The following is a 23,861-nucleotide window of genomic DNA, read 5'->3' on the forward strand; positions in this document are numbered from 1 at the left end:
AGTAAATCAATAGAGTTCATTTCTCTGAAAGTGTCATGGCGAGCTCTTTTGAATGCGAAATTGGGGTTATCTCTGTTTTTCCTCAAAGTAACTTTTAGAACTTCACCATACCCATGACCTATTTTCCCAATAATTTTGTATTTGTTGATTGAAGCTGAAGAAATTTGAGATACCAACTCGACACTGGCAGGAGATGAAGCTCGTATTTTTGTTCCACTTTTTCACTATTACATTATTGACTACTGTATAAGCCTACTACGACTGCTAACTAAAAACTATGTTGACTCTACGACGTCTGAACTAGAACTGAGGTGAGTTCGGAATGAACAATTATATTAAAAAATAATACCGAACAGCCTTGCAGTTGCAGAAAAGCAGTTACAGAGCTTTTATGTCAAGTAAATCAATAGAGTTCATTTCTCTGAAAGTGTCATGGCGAGCTCTTTTGAATGCGAAATTGGGGTTATCTCTGTTTTTCCTCAAAGTAACTTTTAGAACTTCACCATACCCATGACCTATTTTCCCAATAATTTTGTATTTGATGATTGTAGCTGAAGAAATTTGAGATACCAACTCGACACTGGCAGGAGATGAAGCTCGTATTTTTGTTCCACTTTTTCACTACTACATTATTGACTACTGTATAAGCCTACCACGACTGCTAACTAATAACTATGTTGACTCTACGACATCTGAACTAGAACTGAGGTGAGTTCGGAATGAACAATTATATTAAAACTAATACCGAACAGCCTTGCAGTTGCAGAAAAGCAGTTACAGAGCTTTTATGTCAAGTAAATCAATAGAGTTCATTTCTCTGAAAGTGTCATGGCGAGCTCTTTTGAATGCGAAATTGGGGTTATCTCTGTTTTTCCTCAAAGTAACTTTTAGAACTTCACCATACCCATGACCTATTTTCCCAATAATTTTGTATTTGTTGATTGAAGCTGAAGAAATTTGAGATACCAACTCGATACTGGCAGGAGATGAAGCTCTTATTTTTGTTCCACTTTTTCACTATTACATTATTGACTACTGTATAAGCCTACTACGACTGCTAACTAAAAACTATGTTGACTCTACAACATCTGAACTAGAACTGAGGTGAGTTCGGAATGAACAATTATATTAAAAAATAATACCGGACAGCCTTGCAGTTGCAGAAAAGCAGTTACAGAGCTTTTATGTCAAGTAAATCAATAGAGTTCATTTCTCTGAAAGTGTCATGGCGAGCTCTTTTGAATGCGAAATTGGGGTTATCTCTGTTTTTCCTCAAAGTAACTTTTAGAACTTCACCATACCCATGACCTATTTTCCCAATAATTTTGTATTTGTCGATTGAAGCTGAAGAAATTTGAGATACCAACTCGACACTGGCAGGAGATGAAGCTTCTATTTCCATATTTTATAAAAAATTATCTCCAGTCGATTAAATTTTATTGAACTCAGAAATCACAATGATAAAGACAAAGTTGATAATTGATTCGATTCATTACAATTTCATAAAGTCTGAATAGGTGTTGAAATCTGTACGGTGTCCGAGATTGATGAACATACAGTAATCAAAGTTATTGATAGATTTAAAACACTACAAAAAACAACTTCAAGTGCTTGACAATAGTTGAATTATGATTTTCCAATTTTCTCACTTTTTTTGACAATAAAATTGATAAAGCTCTATTCAAAATAGTATCTGCTTCAAATATATTTGAACTTGGATACAAGTCAAAATGATACCGATGTTACAAAAGACAGGCTACCCAACAGTAGATTAAGCTTCATTAAAAGGTATTCTCCTTCAAACTTTTTAACAAACAAAGTTCTTCAATTGCACAAATTTAATTTTTTACGGCTGTTCGATTCACCTTTTTATTTTTATTTAAATTGGATAATCTTTTTCAATATAATTGTTAGGATCTTTTATATAAGAGTGAGAAAAAGTGGCAACTGAAATTTTTAAGTGGTCTAATAAGAGAGTTATGGGCTGTTGAAGTGCTAAACTCAGTTTTCTTTCCAGATCATAAACGGTTTCGAATTTTCCATTTGAATTTTCTTTAATACATTCAGTATATCATTGGCTTTGTTCTAATATACGTTTTTTCGCGATTAATGCCAAAATATACATGTTATCGAATTTACACAAAATGTTCCTTTTTATTTATGATCGATATGGGGAATAAAATGTTTTAGTTTGGAAACATACATTTTTTGAATTTTTAAGAGAAGTTCTAATAATATGGTCGAAACCGGTTATGATCTGGAAAGAAAACGGAATCTGGAAATTTAGCACTTCAACCCATAACTAGCTTATTAGACCACTTAAAAATTTCAGTTGCCACTTTTTCTCACTCTTATAATGAGCTCAACAATTATATATAGAAAAGATTATCCAATTTAAATAATAAAAAAATGTACCGAACTGCCTTGATAAAAATTATAATTGAAATTAATTGAGATAGAATAAATTATCCTAGACTGGAGCTTGACAATACTTCATAATAATTATTTGATTCCATCAAACCGATATCGGAAACCGGAAAGTGAGGTCGAGGGGCATTCACTTATATAGTCATAAAAACTGTTGAACTATGCTCAATTTTCAATATTTCACTGTTCATGTTCAATAATTTCAAGGAATTCACTCATCAGCACAAGTTATGCACACAATTGAAGAATGTTCTTGGCACATTTTTTTGCCACATTTACTAGGTACATGGTTTTTCTTGTCGAACGGTCATGTTGCCTTTCACATAAGCTGCAGCGTCCGACCTTATTGTCTATTGGCAGAGGTTGTATTCCTGGCTCTTCCAAACCCAGAAGCTTCATCATCCTGTTCCTCATATTAGTTGAAAGGTTGGGAGTTTCTAAACGTATTTGGGTTTGAGTCAGTTCCCATGCCAATTTGTTCAAAAATTCTCGTCTTGGCATTGGTTGATGGTTGAATGTATAGATTCAATGAGGATTGATTGCACTTATATTTATAAGATTGAAGAATAGAACCATAGGCCATCGTTTTGTATTTCTAGCTACATCATATTTTGCATACATCTGGTCCTAAACATCAACTCCAACTTTTGTGTGGATGTAGAATGTAACTCTTGTTTTTTCTAAGTCTTCTGTATCTTCATCAATTTTCTGATCATAGTGCATAGTTGACAGAACCAGAACGGCGTTGTTCTTTTTTTGTGCAATAAGAAACAAGTGTTTTCTTTCCATGGTGGGCGAGAATAGAAGAATGCAATTGATATTTTTTTGGTCGCATCTCTTTTGGAATGCCAATTCTATTAGAACGAATTGTACCACCCACTGTCAAGTTCCTTTCCAATAACTTTTTGGCTCTAGTGTCTATTGTAATATTTCGATTAGTTCTTGAAATCGGCTCACTCATTCTCAAAGTAACTTCCTCTGCTGAAGGTGACAGCCAGTCCCTCTGGCTGTTTCCCTACATAAACTTCCAAGTTCACTGCATACATACTTTTTGCACAGACCAAAGCAAACACTTTAATCCCATATTTCCCGGGTTTACTTGGTTTGTACATTCTGAAACGGCATTTCCCCCTGAACTTCACAAACTGCTCATCTACAGTACAATATTCACTTGGTCTTTATAACACTTGAAATTGTTGAACTAGTATCTCAAACAGTTCTCTTATTGGTGCAAGATTATCCAACTCTTTTCTCGACACATCATCGCACAAAGGCTGAGCAACATTGATTTTTTTTCTTCTCAGCTTTGCACCACCTTTTACAGCTTACTCCCTCTCCACTCCCACAAAAAGATGACAACAATAGGACACTTGTTGTCCATCCATTTTACACAACAAATATTGTCATCATCCCTAACTTTTTCATCAAATTCCCCTCGCTTTAGCTTCTTATCCTCTTTCATTTTTTTTTATTACTGGTCCAACCCTGTTTTTCATTACTGTGCCAGTTTGAAAAATCTGCTTATCCAATAAATAATCTACTGATTTTATACTAGTGAAAAACCTATCTGTATAAACACAATGACTATAGTTTGCTGGTAGACTTGTTGTGAGGTGCTTGACAATGCTTGCTCCTAAACCATACATTTTCAAGTCCTCTTCACAAACTGTCCCCTTACCACTGTAAATTTTAAAATCTAAAACTAGGCCATCTGGTGAAGCTAGCACAAAACTTTTCAAGCCCAAGGTGTTGGGCTTTGAAGGGACATACTGCCTCATCGTGCATTTGCCCAAAAATGGGATCATCTGCTCATCCAAAGACAGATGAGCAAACCAAGGCAAAGTGTCCAACTTGGATTTTACTGCCTCCAATATGGGTTTAACCTTCCATAACCGGTCATTAGCATCATGTGGACCTTCATTATCCACAAAATGGAGATAATTTCTTACAAAAAATCTATCTCTACTCATACATTCACTAATTACAGGGGCATTAAAATCTTTTTGCCAATACATTCTGATCTGAGGGTATCACAGGCAGCTCATAACTAGATGGATACCAGCTAGATGAACTTGCTCCTCCGTGGTTGTCCTCACTGATCTATCTCCTCTCTTTTGCACTGAATAGAGGCATGAGTTTTTAGCAACATTTCGCCAAAACTCTATTGGAAGATACTCAAGAAACGCTTCCAGTGGTCCCTTTTCATACTCGTAATCTGCTAGCAAGGTCTCACCAGTCTGCAAATCTCTTTGCTCCATTCTGTAACAGAAACAAAAGTTCTGTTACAGAATATAATGAAAATACAATTTTTTCTAATGTATAAATGTAAATTGTACTTGTAAAGTGGAAAATTGATATATTTATCCATCTAAAGTGCTGTCAAAGTGCAATTTACAATCATACATTAGATAGTACAATACATCAGAAAGTAACCAACAGTTCAAACAAGAATAAAAACTATATAGCCTACTGGAGATTTTTTATTTTAAAAATAAATTATATGAATAGCATACCTCCTATTTTTCCATTTTTTCTCTTGTATTTCTGGGGGTTGAGGACAATTCTCAGGTTCACCAGAAGTAGTAGGAACAGGACCCTCCTCAGTAGATTGGCTGGGAGCTGCAAATGAAGAAATTTCCACTTCCTCATCAGCCAGATCTGGCTCAAATTCATCATCCAAGTCAATCTCGAAGTCACCAAATTCTCCATCTGATAAATCTGCATAACTGTCCTCCAAAAGTCGAGCAATAGCATCGTCATTCAGGGCCTCCATTTCAATAGCGTTCCTAAAACAAAAACATAACCTATATTACATTCATGATTTGGTCAGACCTAAGGTCCACAGTTGAGGACCTCGATTTGAGCACTGCTGGGCAATTCAATTTCAATTATTCTCTACAAATAAAATGTGAGATGTATTCTACAACACATTATTCAACATAAAAAAATATAGCAACATTATAGATCATCAATAATTGTAATAGAAAAATAATTACCTGTACTAAGTCAGAAGCAGTCGGCCATTACGAACAGATGTTTGACTAATCGTCAACAACTCAGTAAATGGAGTGAAGCAGAACGTTCCAAGCGGCAGAAATGTGAACTAGGAGGTCCACCGATGTGGATATCGGGTTTGTAAGTCTAGAAAATTACCGGGAAACTCAAATAACAAGTTTCAAAGTGAGGTCCACGTCTGTGTACCTACAGAGCCATCGTTTTCTTTTTTCACTAACTTCAACACTTTGAGGTACATTTTCCTTGAGAATCCCCCCTAGCAGTTCTCGAAGTTGTCTGGGTAGATTTTGGTTGTAGAGTGAAATTTTGTTTAGAGTGAAAAAAATGAAGCTGAAGAAATTTGAGATACCAACTCGATACTGGCAGGAGATGAAGCTCTTATTTTTGTTCCACTTTTTCACTATTACATTATTGACTACTGTATAAGCCTACTACGACTGCTTACTAAAATCTATGTTGACTCTACGACGTCTGAACTAGAACTGAGGTGAGTTCGGAATGAACAATTATATTAAAAAATAATACCGAACAGCCTTGCAGTTGCCGAAAAGCAGTTACAGAGCTTTTATGTCAAGTAAATCAATAGAGTTCATTTCTCTGAAAGTGTCATGGCGAGCTCTTTTGAATGCGAAATTGGGGTTATCTCTGTTTTTCCTCAAAGTAACTTTTAGAACTTCACCATACCCATGACTTATTTTCCCAATAATTTTGTATTTGTTCATTGAAGCTGAAGAAATTTGAGATACCAACTCGACACTGGCAGGAGATGAAGCTTCTATTTCCATATTTTATAAAAAATTATCTCCAGTCAATTAAATTTTATTGAACTCAGAAATCACAATGATAAAGACAAAGTTGATAATTGATTCGATTCATTACAATTTCATAAAGTCTGAATAGGTGTTGAAATCTGTACGGTGTCCGAGATTGATGAACATACAGTAATCAAAGTTATTGATAGATTTAAAACACTACAAAAAACAACTTCAAGCGCTTGACAATAGTTGAATTATGATTTTCCAATTTTCTCACTTTTTTCGACAATAAAATTGATAAAGCTCTATTTAAAATAGTATCTGCTTCAAATATATTTGAACTTGGATACAAGTCAAAATGATACCGATGTTACAAAAGACAGGCTACCCAACAGTAGTTAAAGCTTCATTAAAAGGTATTCTCCTTCAAACTTTTTAACAACCAAAGTTCTTCAATTGCACAAATTTAATTTTTTACGGCTGTTCGGTTCACCTTTTTATTTTTATTTAAATTGGATAATCTTTTTCAATATAATTGTTAGGATCATTTATATAAGAGTGAGAAAAAGTGGCAACTGAAATTTTTAAGTGGTCTAATAAGAGAGTTATGGACTGTTGAAGTGCTAAACTCAGTTTTCTTTCCAGATCATAAACGGTTTCGAATTTTCCATTTGAATTTTCTTTAATACATTCAGTATATCATTGGCTTTGTTCTAATATACGTTTTTTTGCGATTAATGCCAAAATATACATGTTATCAAATTTACACAAAATGTTCCTTTTTATTTATGATCGATATGGGGAATAAAATGTTTTAGTTTGGAAACATACATTTTTTGAATTTTTAAGAGAAGTTCTAATCTAGTGAGTCAACTCCACCTTTTGTAGAATTATAAAATAAGATGATTTCTGGTTTCTTAGTATTTTCATCTGTCTCGGCAGTGTGATGCATGGAAGATATGAGAACCACAGATTTGCTTTTTTGGGAACAAAGGAGACTAGAGTCAAGTCATTGGTGAAGCCATACACAGAGGATGCAATTGATCTAGTCTTATTGGGTAGAAACTCCAATGGAACCTCTGCTTTATTCTTTCTAAGAGTACCCACATATGTCAGGTTTCTTTTTTTCAATCCTCTAACTACTTCTACAGAGGAAAACCAATTATCCCCTGTCACATTTCTTCTGGAGTTCTCAATTGGTTTTGTCAAACATAAAACTGCTTGTGTTGGAACTAGAAGTTTTCTCTCTTCATCAGTAAGTCCAGTGCCATCAGAATCTTTCCCAGTGTATACATATCCATTGATGAAATAATGGGTCTTGGCATCAGCCAAAACCATAACTTTGAGGCCATATTTTGCCGGTTTACTGGGCAAATAAATCTTGAATCAACAGCGCCCACGGAATGGTATTAGCATCTCATCCACACATGTATATTCATGAGGTGAATAATTCATCTGTGAGTTTTCCACAAGCCTACTGAATAGCCAGGAAATTGCAGCTCCCTTGTCATTGCCAAGTCATGCTCCTCTGTCTTGCTTGCAGTCCAATCTCAAAGAAGACAAGAGAGTTAGGAGGCGCTTCAGGGACATTGTTGCTCGAAATACATCTCGTCCTGTTCCATCAGTGGCATAAAGAGACTCCAAATCTTCATGGCTTGATTTAAAGACACCAGAATAAATCGGTATTCCTATTAGAGCTCTCATTTCTATAATATCTGTGTCTTGAAGCTCAATTCTCTCTGGAGTTTTGTACTTCACCCTAGTCTCTTCTAGCTTCTCATTTGTGTGAATAACAATCGCATTGAGCATATCATCAGTCACTAGGCATTCCCGGGATTGAAGTTCTGAGCAACTATTACCAAAAGCTCTAGCTGGTCCAATAACTCCTGGAATATGCATTCTTGGAATAATGTTCTCAATTGGAGTTCTTGTAGTGCGCTGTGGTTCCTTCTTTGACCATTTGAATTTGCTTCTTCCTCGGCCATACCAATAATTGGTAGTAGTTTGTTCTTCAGGTTGATTGGGAATGTCTTCTTGCTGCTCCACATCTTCATTCAAAACTGCATCATCACCATTGTCACTTTCACTCATTTCTGAATCTGTGTGATTTTCATTGAGTTGAAAATCCAGGTCATTATCGCTGTCATCAAATAAGTCAGAGTCACTGTCACTTCCCTAGTATGTCTCTAACAGTATCAGAGAAATCTGGATCATTTGTTGATATTCCTCGTGAAGAAGACACCATTCTGTTGAATTCCAATAGTGAAGAGAAACAACGTAACTGGTGATGTTGGGTCTTTGAGACCCACACGCGACTTTGACTGACTGAATAAATAAACTTTGAAGAGTAGAATCACATAAACAGTTAATCACGCCTTCTCAGGATACACTAACTTGAAGGTACTGCGGAGTAGAGTGATGTGGGAGAAATCAGGTTGCCACTACAACAAAGCAAAAATTCCCTTGGGTCTCCCAGACCCATGATACCTAGTTAAGGGTTAAGATCAACTGCTTGAGTCAAAAAATGTATAAAAATGCATTCACGCAACAATACAATAATCAATGTAATTATTTAACATAATCATTAACAGGTTGACTGCCATGTGTCCCAAAATAGGGTCACACGTAACTGTATGATCCTGCTGAATCAAATCAAATAAATCCAGTCAATTCTGCTGACATTTTAATCAAGGTTTCCTTCAATATACAGGTTATTTAGAGTATTTATGGGTTGTTTCCAAATATATTTAAGCTATTATGAGTCAATTTCTTGTGTGTCCCATAATTGGGTCACTTAGCAGAATTGGCAAGTCTTGTTATAAATAAGTACTGAGTCTATTTTGGAAAAAATATTTATTATTCCAAATAAGAAATACAAATTACATCTAATGTGATTCTTTACAACTCACAAGGGATTCAGTAAGAAACTTTCCCTTTTGCTGTGTGGGTTTGAAAAAACAGGTATTACATAAACGTTTCAGGCAAATTGAGCATTGAGTGTTCACTGTTCAAAGGCAAATTTACGCCTTTTTTCTTTGGACATTTTTCCATAGCACATTACACATCTGCTTCTTGAACATTTTTTCAGTTCATGTTTAACTTGGATTGTATTAAAATCTCTGGCTTGGACCACAGGCTCATACAACAAAGAACGAATTATACATTCACGAAAGTTTGTTAATTTTAGTTTGATACCTGTGACTCTCGAATAAAGAATTCCAGATTTCACAACACTCACATTCAATAATAATTCAAAAGCAATCTTCCTGTACCACTTTTTAGAACGTCTTAGTAAAAAATTGTAGTTGATCTGCCACATCAATGAACGACTTACCACTATTGTACTCATAGATAACTCCAGGTTTAAGTTTTTCATTTTTTTCCTCAAAGGCTGAACCTCCTCTCGTACTGAGCATTATGATGTCCCTTTTGTCTTTCCACTTCATCTCCATTACATTTGATGTGCTCTTCTTTGCAATGCTTTCTCCTCTCTTCGATTTCTTTTTTACTACTTGTGTTGGATTCCCCTTCCTGTTCATCCGCAAAGTTTCAACTAAATAAGTGAATCTTTCATTCACTTTATGAGCTAAATCCAGGGACGTGTACCAATTGTCGGTATAAAGTGTCCTCCCAGTATTCAAATAGTCTTCCATGAGTTCTAGAACAACTTTGGAGGATACAGATTCTTTTATATTATTTCCTTCCTTGCCAGCATAGATCTTTATAGCCAATGTGTAGCCAGGTGAAGCACATATCTTGAATAATTTAATTCCATATTTATGTCTTTTTCCTTTTATATACTGTCAAAAAGACAAGTGACCAAGAAATGGCACCATTGATTCATGAATACATAATTGTTCCTCAGGAATCAGCCATTGCTTAAATTTTAAGACCAACATATCAACTGATGGTTGTATTTTTTGGAGCCTACTTGTTGGAATGTCATCATTGTTTGCAAAATGCAAATTACTTAAGAGCAATTCGAATCTGTTGCGACTGATAATTTCTGGGATTTTACTTACATATAATTCATCATTGTGCCAATAATCGCCAATTGTAGGTTTTTGCACTAAGCTCATCCACATGCAGCCTCCCAAAAAACGTTTAATCTCATCAGGAGTTGTATCCACCCACTTGCTGATGCGAGAATGTGTCAAGTTATTTTCATTGTCTTTCATCTAATTGCTCTGGTACAGAGAAGATTCAATACATGGGCAAAGCAAGGAATGAGTTTTGATTTCCCAAAAACTGTCTCCACTGCCTTAGTGATATTTGCAGCATTGTCTGTAACTACTGCAAGGGTTTTTTCAATTTCAAGCCCCCATTCCTCAAACATATTTTGCAGCCCCTGAGCAATATGGTCAGATTTTCACCTCTCAGTAAGTTGCAAAATTCCTATGGTTCCTTTCACTACACAGGCCTTATCTGTATTCAGATAGTGGACAGTTAAACTAAGAAAACTGCGGTTTTGTGAATCTGTCCAGATGTCAGTTGTGAAGCAGTATTTTTCAACAGCAGCCAACTCTACCTTGAACAAGCTAGAAACAACTTCATATTTTTCCAAAATTGCTGATCGAATAGTTTTCCTTGTGGGCATATTGTACAGTGGGGCAGAAGTTTTCATTACTTTCCTAAATCCCTCATGCTCAACAATGGATAAAGGTTCAAAATCTTTACATATCATATACACAATACTGTGATTTTTGCACTAAGGGTTCACCCCACTTTGTGTGAATCAATATTTCTAAAAACTGATTTTATGAGAGGTTGACTCACTGTAGTAAGTGTGGTTGTACTGCTGGATGATGGTGAAGTGGTTGATGTTGATGGTAAACTGGATGATGTTGATGGTGAACTGGTTGATGTTGAAGGTGAACTGGCTGTTGATGTTGATGGTTTAAAAAATTTTTCTTGTACAGTTTCGGTCCCTACTTTGCTTGGTCTCTTCAAGCTGAAAATTTTTTGATGTTTGTGCTGAAGATGATTTTCTAAATTTGTTGTGTTGCCCGAGGTTTTAATCAGAGTCCCACAATGTCTACATTTGGCAAAACTGTCTTTTTCTTTCACAAAATGCTCCCAAACAACACTTTTTGGAGGCATCTTGGCAATGGTGGAAAACGAAAATAAAAACAGAATTTATTGTTGAACACTAACTACCGGTAACACAAACACAAATGAAAGTTGAGAGTGAACTGTGTTTACGTTACATTACGCATAAACTAAATCGCACCTCAAGAAGGTTGACCAACCTATGTTGGAAAAAACTACAGCAGAAGTTGGCAGTGTGCTCTCTTATGTTAGTAATATGAACTAACCCAGATCCTTCATTTCATGTTTGCAAAGAAAAAGGTATCAAAAGTTGTAATAATTAAAACAATAATGTTGTAGGTAACATTTATTTGTCATTGAATAAATTGGCAAAATAAGAACAGAATAAAACAATGAAGGTACGTTTACACGGGGCGAGTTTACAAGCTAACAAGCCAGCTTGTTTGGCTACGGTATAGTATCTATTGATCTATCAGATCTATCTATCCGTATCTATAACGATCTACACCAGATCGATACTTTACCGTAGCCGAAAAAGCTGGCTTGTTAGCTTGTAAACTCGTGCCATGTTCCCATGTAAACGTACCTTAACGCGTATTGTTACAGATATCCTCAATATTTATATCAAACAACTGTTTCTTTTCTTCCTCAGGCAAGCTGAACTTTGTAGTTCCGGTTTTTTTTTAGAAAAAACACTCTATATTCCTCATTATTGATAATTTCATCTATTACAGCAACAAAGTGCTGAGTACTTTTTTTGCCTAAGCATTTTACAACAACAAAGTCATTCATTTTAGGAGTTTTAAAACTGGGATTGGATGTGGTCTTTTCTTCTTCCTCTTCATCACTGCTACTGGTATATACTTCTTTGTAAATAGATTTATGCCGAATTGGTGCTGAAATTTGGTTAAGGACATAAACATTTTAATATGTAAAATAACTCCATAAGGTAATTTTTCTCTATAAAGTTCTAATGTAAAACAGGGGATATCCACATTGACACATTGTATTTAGCCTCATGTTTTAAAATTTGTCTATTTAATAACATATGATGACAAGTTTCAAAACATGAGGCTTAATACACGATACAGTACATCAGTGTGAATAGCTCCTTAAAACCAAATGTATGCACATAGAGAAAAGGATACGTTTTACCAACTTCCAATCATCTTCTTTGGTGCTTGAATTCCCTTCTGCGATTTCAAGTGAATTTGAAGCTGAAGTATTATTAAGGAAAATTAAATTGTGAAGAATTTTAAGAGAATTTAGCCTAGTGATCTAAGAGAAACCCCATTATTTACTAGACTTGAGAAAAATAATAAGTTTTATTTTGGTTATTATTACAATAACTAAAATAATAATTAGTATAATAATAATAATGATGATTATGATAATTCAACTCTTGAATAGGATTAAAAAGGATACGTTTTCGTCTCATGTGTAGAAGAGGAATTTCTCCCAGCTTGTAATGGCAGCATGTCACATCAAATTGGCAAATTGTACAGCTTAGTCTCCTTGCTTGCATACTGTCTTTTCCCTTGATCCAGGTGATTTCATGAATTTTTGTTGTACCTTTGAAAGGCACAACATCATGTGGTATGCATTGGTCAAAATCCAGTATTCTTCCTTCCTTTATAGGGATTATCTCAATCAAGGAGTTGGCTTCTTTCAGTTTATTCACAAGGGTTGAAAAGTCTGGAATATCCTCACCTTTAGCAACAATGGCATCGGCCGTCCGTTTTACTACTCCTATGCCATCAGGGGCACCTTTACCGTGTGATGCCTCTGAATAATGCCAAGCCATTTTATGTACATTTAGCAAAGACGCAAAGGTCGAACCAAACATGTGAAACATCGATTTATTTCTATACTGGGTAGAAGGACCATCACTGAGAAAATGAACCGTGTCTAGTAAAGGAATTAGTTGTTTCATACAACTAATAACTGGTTCTAAATGTGCAACAATTGTTGCTGGGTCATGTCTATTGTTATTACTCAAAGTTACAAACGACTTGTTTGTTTGGTCACCATTCAATGGGTCATGGTAATACATAACTGATTTATGCAAGGTGACTTGCTGCTTGGATCCTCCAAAGTGGACAGATTGGATTTCTTGACCATACTTGCACACATAATTTTCTGAGAAGTCCATATGAAGAAGGACTTCATTATGTTTCAAATTTTTCTTAATAGCATCTACTGTGCTGTATTGGTGATAAATATTTGATACATGCTCCATAAACTTGTGAAGTGAATTCTGAAACATGTCAATCAAATCCTGCTTTGTACAGTTTACGTCAACTTTTACTGTTCTTAAAGAAAGCTTTTCTTCCTTTCACACTATTATTGGTACTTTTTTAGTAACCCTCTTTTCATACTTTACAGGTTCTGACAAATCATCACATAGCAGTATATTAATTTCTTTTCCATTACAGACTCAACATTTTCTTTCTAAACAACTTTCTTTCAGTTTTCCTTTGCAACATAAATTTTCTACAACAATAGAAGCACTGTTCTCTTCAATCAATTTGAGAGTTTTTAATTTTTTGACTATAAATGAAAAGTTCTCATGAATTTTGCATAAGCATGTTTCTCTTGAAGAAGCTCGAGGAATAATGACCCAAAAAGGTCTATTACGACAAAATGTTAAATAGCTTATGGGAAAACCAAGTTTATTCTCAGTTCTAAATAGCTTATACATATTTTTCATTGAGTCATTCAGCAAGCGCTTTTGTCGTTTTTCTTTTTTCTTGGTTATTGTGTCTTTTTTACCAGGACACAATCTGCTGCATCTGTCCTCTTCAAAAAAATGTACTACTGATTTCTTAACAATCTCAGCTTTCTTAATAATATTCTTGTGCTCTTTTATCTTTTTAGATATAATTCTTTGTGAAGATGTAAGGTGCTGTACATGTTTCATACATCTATATTTCTGAATGACTGTCCCACCAAGCAACAGCGACCATTTATTTTTTAAATTCCTGGATTTTTCTTGTTGTTTGAAAAAAAAAATGTTTTTTTATCTGATGGCAAATTACCTCATTATTGAACAATTTTTTTTGTATTCTCATCTAAATTTTTATTGTGTAGAATTGGTGCCATTGTTTTTCTAGGAGTGTCATCTTCTGATGGAGTTTTCATTTGCGTTTTTTGCAACAGCCTTTCATATTTTTTACGGTACCTGTCAGCATGATGTTCCAAAAGCTTGACTTTTTCTTCTGCTTTTCTTAGCTTTCCTGATAAAATTTTTCTGTTTCGTTTAGCTACTTTCTTACCTGAATCAATATGGCTGGTTGATGGTTTGGGAAGAATATCATTTTGAACCAAATCAATGTCACGATCATCACTTGGACTTGCTGGAGGGGTGTCTACATTACCAATTTCTTTTTTTTGCTGTTTCTTTTTTTCAACAGACCGTTTATACCTTTCTCTCCACTGCTTCCTCATCCGTCTCTTCTCTCTATCACTCAACTCCTCTATAACTTTAACTGTTCCTCTCTTCCGTCTCTCATGCCATCTTTCTCTCTCCTTCAACTTAGCTGCTTCATTCAAAGATTCATTGTTTTTTATTTTTTCCCTAGCTCTTTGCATACTCAGACGTTTTTGTTCCCTTCTCTTATTCATTTTTTGTTCCGCCGAGAGAGTGCTCTTCTTTATTGGATTCATTTGTTACCTAAAATAAGAATAAATTTTACTTCTTTATGCAACACTCATAATTTGAAAGTTTGCCGAAGGTCCAAGTTATACGGACGTTTTTGACGGGCGTTGTCGACGCACGTTTTTACCGGGCAATGGACTTTCTATTGTGGAAATTATACGAACGTTTTCGATGTCACAATAGAAAGACTATTTCTTGGTAAAAACGTGCGTCGAAAACGTCCATATAACTTGGGTCTCAGGTTATAGTTATATAGTTAAATACCTAAACTTTGTTATTCACCTACTAAACTAATTTGAACTCATAGTTTAGCAACAGAATAAACAGAAATTATACTTTTAATTAGTGTATATTTACATTCAAGTCCAGGAAGAAGCATGCTGAAGCAGAAATTTGATAGGCCTAATTGAATAGCTAGAATTATTTTTTCTCTAAAGAAGGTCTAAAGTTCAGTTATACCAAAATCTAAAAAAAACTATCAATAAAGAATTAGTTTCAGATAAATTCCAGATTAACAAAGCTAAAACTCAACTCCGTGGACATGCTTCTACTCCGTGGACACCAGTTGTCCACGGAGGTGAGGTCCACGGAGTTGTAAAACTGCTAAAATGAATCATCTAGCATGGCTATTTTGAGGTTAATCAATTTGAAATTTGATTCTTAGACTGAAGTCCAACTATTGATAAGTTATTACAATTAATTTTATAAAAATCAGTTAATCTTACCTTTTGAAATAAGTCCACGGAGTAGAACAGGTGATCTTGTTAAAGTCAGAAGCAAATTATTTTTATATGAGCAAATCAACAATACCAAACACTGTTGACACCAACAAACAAAATGGCTATTTCTCTTGTTTTCCGCCAGGTTTGAACAGTGTAGCCAATTACATAAAGCAAAATTATCGTACTTTTGTTATGTCCACGGAGGTGAGTGCTTTTCACAGGTCAATCAAATCTTATAATTTTCACGATAAGATAAAGACTTTTAATTAATGGACATGTCGTATTTTGATTTATTTATAACTTATTTGAATGATAAAATTGAATAAATCTCATTTTAATTAAGAATCATTGTTTAAATTAATTCAAAATGTACAGTGTAATAGACATGGACATTCCGCGGAGGTGAGGAATTTAACTTTACATATTTAATACATTAATATTATTAATTCAATTTTTACAGCAAATATCTGGCAACATTCATCCTTATTTTTATTTATTTAAAATAATAAACAAAATTATCCGTCATTGATTTTAAAGTATTAAAAATTACCGGACAGAAAAAGATGCATTGTTTTGAGAATGACCCTTATGTAAGATGTTAATAATGTAATTCCTTTTTTCATTAGACATATGGTATGTTCTCAATAATGTAGAAATGTCTTCAACAGTGAGTGGATGATTGATCTGTTCACTGGAGTACAATTCACACTCTTCAATAGATAAAGTTTCAATTTCAACATCTTTCTTATTTTCAGAAAAATAATTTCCGTTCTTGTTTACATTTGCAGCAATATTATACAATTTTAATTCCTTAACATTTACAATACACAACGTTTCAATCTTATCTCTATAATTTGTTTTTAATTTCAAATTATTCCAACCTTCATGTATTTCAATTTTACTAATGCCCATGAGGGGGATTACACAGTTCTTGGTTTCTAGACAATTGGTCTTGAAATCAATACTAGCACCTATTCTACTTAGAGTTTCATGAACGATTAGAATTTCATAATTATCACTAAAATCAAACACATAAAATTTTTCAACACTGTCAACATCAAAAATATTTCTTAAACTAAGTTAATATTCACACATCCGTTTCCTTCGGATTCACCAGTTGGCGTTTTGATCTTAAAATAGCTTGGCATCACTGATACATCATTTGGTACATAGTTTGGTTTTACAAAATTAAATTTACTACCTGTGTCAATAAGAATTTTCATACCATCAAATTGAATATGTGGTAGGTCTGAGGAAATTGAATTCGAGTGAAAACGGGTTTCTTGTTGGTGCTTGACCCTAAAAAATTCTGAAATGATTTAGTCAACTTGTCTAGCTTTTCTTCCAAGTTTTCGAGCCTAGAAGGATTTTCACAATATCCTGCACAATCATTCAATTGTTGAAATTCATTGCATCCATCTTCAGTCAAATGGACTTGATGTGGGGCTTTGAAAGTTGAAACAGTTCTCATAGAAGCATCTTGATTTTGAACTGCTAGTTTCTGGTAAAACCCAGGAGTTCTATTTTGAAAAGATATGTAATTTTGATGTACATTCCTGTTTTGATTGAAAGGTCTGAATGAGTTGAAATTTTGTTGTCTCGAGAACGATTGACTCTGATTGTACTGAGGTTTTGAATGCATTTGATTTTGATTAAATTATCGGGGTTTTGAATACATTTGACTTTGATTAAATTACCTAGAATCAGAATTATGCGAGTTTTGCTGTCGCTGTTGGTGATTGAAGGTTTGATGATCGTTGTAGTTCTTACTCTGCATCTTAGTTACATCTGTTGTAAATCCTAGATGTTTCAACACTGCACTGCTTTTGCTTATAATAGCTTGCCTAGCTTCTTGTAGATTCGAAACGTTCAGTGTTTGCAAGTGGGCTCCTAATTGATAAGGTAACGCATCAACAAGCACATTGATAACCTGCCTATCAAGCTGTTCTTTGACAAATACGAGAAATTCGTCTTTCACTCCATCTTACTTGTGCTGGGAAATGATAGTAGTACGTTTCTCTTCGAGATTGTTAACAAAATTGAGAGGGTGTGCTTTTGGATTTGGTTTCAAATGAAGTAGTTCAGTTGTAAGTTGGTGAACAGTACCAGCAAAATTGTCTTTTAGAGCAGAAATTATTTCATAAACAGGTTGACTTGGAGAATTTAGAACAACAGCTTGTGCAATACCATGCAGTCTTCTTCTAATATGATAAAGGAGAGGTAAGTGATCTGAGTTTGCTTCTTCAACGTTTGAAGCACAATACGATTCATATAAAGTTTTCACTTTTTCTTCCAAAAATTGCACTAAGTCAATTGTATCACCACTATAATCAGGGATCAAATCCGTATCATCTTTGGAGATGGGTTTAGAAATACGTTCTACTACCTGTTGCTAGTGTGCGGGTTGCGTGCTCCCGTTCTCAGGCATTGAATTTGGGTTCGTTCTTCAATTCTTCAAGGCACGTCTTCAGATTTGGGCGATGTTGAAGTAGTAATGGTGGTACCCAGCGGCTGCGTAATGAGCGTCCACTGGTCGCCAGGTTGTTGAGTACTGAGTCCTGCTATCCATGATGTATGGTATCTGATGAACTAACACTTTTGCGTTCGCAAAAACATCTCACTGATGGATCGGGCGAGAAGAATTGAAATTCACCGAAAATTTAAATGATAATTGATCACGAACTTTTTGTCACCCGGTCCCTGTTCGTGTGCCAAATGAGTTAATTGAACTAGAAAATGTGTTTTTAAAAAGATATTTTATTTACTGATACATGTTACAGCACAACAGAGAAACTCAGACTGAGCGCTCCCACCTTGAATAAGTTACAATACAGTAAACAATGCAGAATCATGACTCAGCTCTATCTATATTATACTATTGGGAGAGGGTACATAACTTATATGAACAGCTTATTTCAGAAAGGGACCTGAGTCACTTTTAGTGATTTTTCAGGAACTGCAAAAAACTGTCTGGATAGAACAATCCGAATTTTTTCGACCTGATGATTTTTTTTATGCCAACTACATCTGTACAAGTCTGTTAGTACCCATAATATCCTATTTTATGAGATAGTTTAAGTATAAAAATTATTTTTGTCCCTGTATTTCATGGACTTAGGTACCTTTCTGCAATAAAATTATCAACTCTCACTATAAGAAATTCAATTTCATTTTATTATTCATAATTTTGACACAAATACAGCGATATAAGAGCAGATAACTTCACATTTTTTGATATTCTATTCTGCTCTGAAAAATTTATTATTTTTTGATAAAAAGGCTCATGTTCATGAGGGACATACTTCAAAGCTTTCTTGAGGTTTTCAATTTTTTTCTTTTTTCAAAGGTATAAGTTAATTTCTGAATTATTATAAGCTAGTGCTTGAGGAAGTTGTATTGTATTCGTTCGGATAAACTTTAGAGACATTGAAATTGCAATAGTAATAAGCATAATCATTGTCAGCATTATCAGTATGGATGAATTCTGAAGTTTTAATATTACCCTTTTTGTCAGAAGAATATTCAAAGTAATGATATTTTGATGTAGCTAGATATTCTCGCTCTCTCCATGAGAGATTTACACTTTCAGTTGAAGCGACTCTTTTCTTGAATACATTAGGCCACCAATTATCAAAATCAATTATATTTTCAGTGTCTTTAAGTTTGATTGTATTTTGGGATTTCCTGTTCACAGATAGAATTAATTCACACAGCTGATATATTGTATATATGCGGCTGCAATTTGTGATAGGGCGTTTTATAATGCCAAATTTCCTATCACAAGGCAAAAATGAATGCCCTGTGAGAGGAAAGAAATGCTTTAATTTTTTAAAACGGCCAATTATTGTTAAAGTTAATAGGACCCGAATTAAGGTATGATTCTTATTTTGCCCTGGGCAATTGTCAGAGAATAAATTAAGTTCAGTAACTGAATGTGGGACATTTTCTTCAATGTAGTCCACAAGAAAAGAAGCAACATCATTTGCTCCTTTTTTTGCTTGACCTTCGTGATATAGGTAAAACTGAGCATTATTTGTTTTCAAATTATAAATACAAAAAAAGTTCACTGTCAATTGTAGGAGGTAATACATCTCTTGTACTGGAACTTTTGGTAAGTCTATATTCTGCATAAAGTCAAAAACCAAACCTAAAGTATTATTATTATTTTGTTTTGATAATTCTTTAGAATTCGCCATTGATGAATAAAATCGTTTGGCTCGACGTTTGTGCAACATAAATTCTGCTGCACAAACCTTCTTTGCAGCAGATATATATAATTATATCAACCGGGTACATCCGATAAGCAGTTTCACTTACTTGCTAGTAAGTAGTGAAATTGCTTATCGGATGTACCCGATTGATATATTAGCATGTTCATCCATCCGCGAATTTTTAAAAGTATTTATATATATCAGTTAACTTGCCATGGAATTAAAATTCAAGGCTCAAATTTCCTTCTCTTAAACCTTACAATTCTAGTAAGGTTCAGAATCTGACCCTTACACTGGACTAAGATTGAACTAGTTTCAACTGAGAACAAATCAAACTATTTCTCTTCAATTTAAGTAGGAAATTGTAAACCATTTATAGCAGGTAAATTTTGACAAGGGAAGCTTGTTGAAAATATATTTCAATTTTTTATAATATATTTCATTTCAATAACTATGAATAATCATATACTACAAATAATGTTCATAATTCTTTGGCTCAGAAAGAAGCCCAGAAAGATTGTGAAAAATTCTCCCATTTTCCTTTCTGACGATCTGATGTTTTATAAATTACCACTAATTATTCTAGTTTTCATGAATTTGATCTCTTTCTCTTGTAATTTCAATGTTGTTTAGATTTGTGATCCAGACCTAGATATTTTTATTTACTTATTATTGTTGTAAAAAGTAATTTATTGTATATGGTAATTGATTTTTATAGATAATGAACATGAGGAAATAATTGTTATCACTTACCCTGTGACGTTTGTAAAATTGCTCAATTCTTAATGCATTACTGAAATGTTAGAGATTTAGATGGTATTTCGATCTTTTCCGTCACTGATGTCGACAGCCGAATGTCACAATGTATTTTAAGAAGATGTTTTATAGGGTGACATTCACTTCATTAATATTTTAGTTGATCAATAATCCACCCGGGTAGGCAACTTCGGTAAGGTACGTCAAGATTCAACCCAAATTCCTATTTCTTTCAAAAATTCCAGAGGAAACTGTACCATATATTCAACTCTTAATTTATTTTTCAAAAAATCTGAATAACACCATATTATTGCCATTAAAAATCAGAAGCTTAACCCCTAACCTTTAACTAACTTCTCGTTAACCCACTAACTCACCAATCCGCAACTAATGTGCAACGATGCACAGCATCTGAACAGCAGACTGTGCATCAGTCTGCAACAAAAACTGGAGGAACTGAATCGCTCAACTTCCCATTTCTTTCAGTATCTCAAGAAATGGTCAAAATAAGTACGCTCTAGATGAAATAAGAACTAGATATTGAGAATTGATGTTGTCGACAGTGACTACCAAGGTCGGAATACCTTCTTGAGAAATCAATATCATTCATTATTGAGATTTATATATGGGGTTTTCAATTAGATACAAATTGAAAAATTGTCTAAATATTTTATCATACTTTATTCTACAAAAGTTTCACATTGGATTTCTTATAAACATGTTTTTCCTTATTCATAGAATGAAGCAATCAGCAAATCCTGTCACAAATCAATATTATTCCTTGAAAGACTGATAGAAGAATATGATTTTATTACAATTGTATCACTCAAAATTTTAAAATGAATCAGAATTAATCTAGATGCGGTAGATTATCACTTATTCAACAAATTCTCTAATTTTATAGAGAAGCACTTTTTAATAAATAGCGTACTTCAACTGTTAATTTGCTACATTTCATTTTCATATATCTGAAGTAATTGTACACATGATTTCTTCTTCTCTGTTACTGAACTGGAGTGAAGTCATTATATCTGGAGTGATGCCATTGTAATAATTTCGTGAATCAAGAAGTTATTGTTAAATGCTCTAATCAGAAATTTATCTAGCTCTTTAATGTTTACAATCAATTGTTTAATATTATTTATCTCATAATTACAATGTAAACCTTAAAGCATGTATCAAAATAAAGCATAAACTGAATTGTTGCAAATCTTGAATAAAATTGATTGTCCTTTTTTGTAGTTCATAACTTTCACTTCACTTGCATAGATTCACAATTCAATGTTAGTTGGGCTAGAACCACACCAGATACGACTAAGGCTTCTTCATCTACAGCGCCCTGCTTCATGTCATCTTATGTCATCTTGTGTGCCCAGCAACTAGGCTATCAACGTACTGCACTCTCATTAGAAAGCTATTATTTCTGTAGTAGAGAAAATACTAGAACCGCTCAAATCAACAATCATTCTTGCATTTTTATCAAGTCAACTATAAGTTATCATAGAATTATCAACTTGGTTATAACTTACTATAAGTTATCAGGTTAGCAGAAATTATCTGTTTTTAAGGTTCATTCCTCTTTATATCGATATCCCTGAGAAAATATATTGACTCAGCAATAATAAAAGGATGAGTCGATCACTTGTACATAGATAGTTTAACTCACTATTGCTGGTTAAGAGTGGATGCATTTGTTTTCATTAGCTACTGAGAAAAATGCTACAAATAAAGTTAACTATTTTGGTGAGGGCTACTCGTGTTAATATGAAAATTGAAAAAAATAAAGTAAGCTACCTTTTTTTAAAAACTTTGACATATTTCGTCATATTAATGCATTTTTCAAATGAGTGTTGGAAATAGCATTAATATGTCTAAACATGTCGTGAAAAATAAATTATTGAAAGTTTTAAAAAAGGTACCTTGATTTTTTTTTTAATTTGTCATACAAATAAATTTTATAGCTCGAATAGAATTCCTCGCAACTCTCTTTCCAATATATTTTTCCTCACTCATACTCCTGTCTGATACAGTATTTACTAGACAACATATGATATAGACTTACTCATTAATTAACTATTCGGTCGAATTATTGGAAATTATGGATCGATCGCTCACAATAGAAATATAACAAAGTTCAATACTTGATAAAGTAATTGTATAGAAAAACTCACAATAAAAGTAGAGATTCTGATGATTGAGAATAATTCTAGAAATAAAATTGCTTTTCACTTTTTACATTTGTAATAGGCTATAATCAGAAAAGTGTTCCAATAATTATAAATTTTCACTTCAGAGACTGTCTTATCAATCTAGAAAAATCACAAAAGTCGGCTTAAATAAATGACATAGAATACAATAATTAAATTTAAATGGAAACCTTGAAGCTGACATAAAATCCTGAAACGTATTGGGCGAGATTGAAATCATGTAGCTTGGTGGTGTCTTTCAATGTTTACAAAATGACAGTTTGATACACTACAAACAATTGATGGTTTTATCGTTTTGGAAATTGTTTGATTTGAATCAAATAACATAATTATCTCAACTTATGACTAATAACAAATTATTACTAATACCTATAAGAACATTGTTCAACTTATTTCATTGTGAAAATCTAATTAAACACGTGAACGAGCTTGGATAATAACCGACTTTTCCATTGAAATAAATCACATTATTAATCATTGATAAAATTTTGAACCGTTGTAAAACCGCTTTCTTATTCATTAATCCTCAAAATCTGTAAATTGCGATTGAATTTCCTTACAAGTAAAGTAAGATACCTAATAAAATTGGATGGTAAAAGTCCGTTTTATCCTAGTGTTACATTAAATTGAAATAAAGCACTGGTGTTGAACAACTTACCAATAAAATCCACTTTCCCCTTCACCAGTTTTTCTCTTGATTTTGGTAACTTATCATAGAATAATGATTTTTTTAATCATCCCATCCTGACAAAAATCTGTTCCTCTTGAAATAATTTCGAATTAATGTAAATCAGAGTACAGAGGATTCTTTAGTTACTGAATGAAACACAGTATAGTATCGAACTATAAAATACTAATTGACTCATTATATATGCCATTCTTGTATTCGATTCAACCAACCTCAGTTGAATATTGTAGCACTCATCAAGCTAATTCTCATTGCAGAGATGATGGGAATCTGTTTTCATAAATGAACTCGACCATTGCGTTTCAGTCAACCTATCGACAGTGTTTGAGTTGTTTTGTTTGTTTGTATTTTTTTAGCAAAGGAATAATCTATG

The 23,861-nt window shown here is 33.7% G+C and overlaps 1 protein-coding gene across 2 annotated transcripts; it reads right to left on the bottom strand.

Annotated features, from left to right (window-relative positions):
* Window positions 1–11,517: 11,517 nt before the first annotated feature.
* LOC120350335 lies at window positions 11,518–13,139 on the bottom strand. Of its 2 annotated transcripts, XM_039423027.1 has the most exons (3): window positions 12,672–13,139; window positions 12,395–12,463; window positions 11,518–12,142 (listed from the first exon to the last, which is right to left on the bottom strand). In XM_039423027.1, exons 1-3 carry the CDS (start codon window positions 13,099–13,101, stop codon window positions 11,895–11,897), a joined length of 747 nt encoding a protein of 248 aa, XP_039278961.1. In that variant the 5' UTR covers window positions 13,102–13,139; the 3' UTR covers window positions 11,518–11,894. The 2 variants fall into 2 exon arrangements, with proteins under 2 accessions (XP_039278961.1, XP_039278962.1); XM_039423028.1 differs by lacking the exon at window positions 12,395–12,463.
* Window positions 13,140–23,861: the final 10,722 nt, after the last annotated feature.

Source organism: Nilaparvata lugens, chromosome 3 (assembly GCF_014356525.2).
Source record: "Nilaparvata lugens isolate BPH chromosome 3, ASM1435652v1, whole genome shotgun sequence".
Classification (NCBI taxonomy): Eukaryota; Metazoa; Arthropoda; class Insecta; order Hemiptera; family Delphacidae; genus Nilaparvata; species Nilaparvata lugens.

What these genes read in the sequence shown, in the direction of transcription:
- LOC120350335 (XM_039423027.1), bottom strand. Translation starts at nt 13,101, where the DNA reads ATGTTTCACATGTTTGGTTCGACCTTTGCGTCTTTGCTAAATGTACAT. An exon ending in TCTACACATGAGACGAAAAC is followed by an intron (nt 12,464 to 12,671) that starts GTATCCTTTTTA and finishes ATAATACTTCAG; the next exon opens with CTTCAAATTCACTTGAAATC. An exon ending in TGATTGGAAGTTGGTAAAAC is followed by an intron (nt 12,143 to 12,394) that starts GTATCCTTTTCT and finishes ACCAAATTTCAG; the next exon opens with CACCAATTCGGCATAAATCT.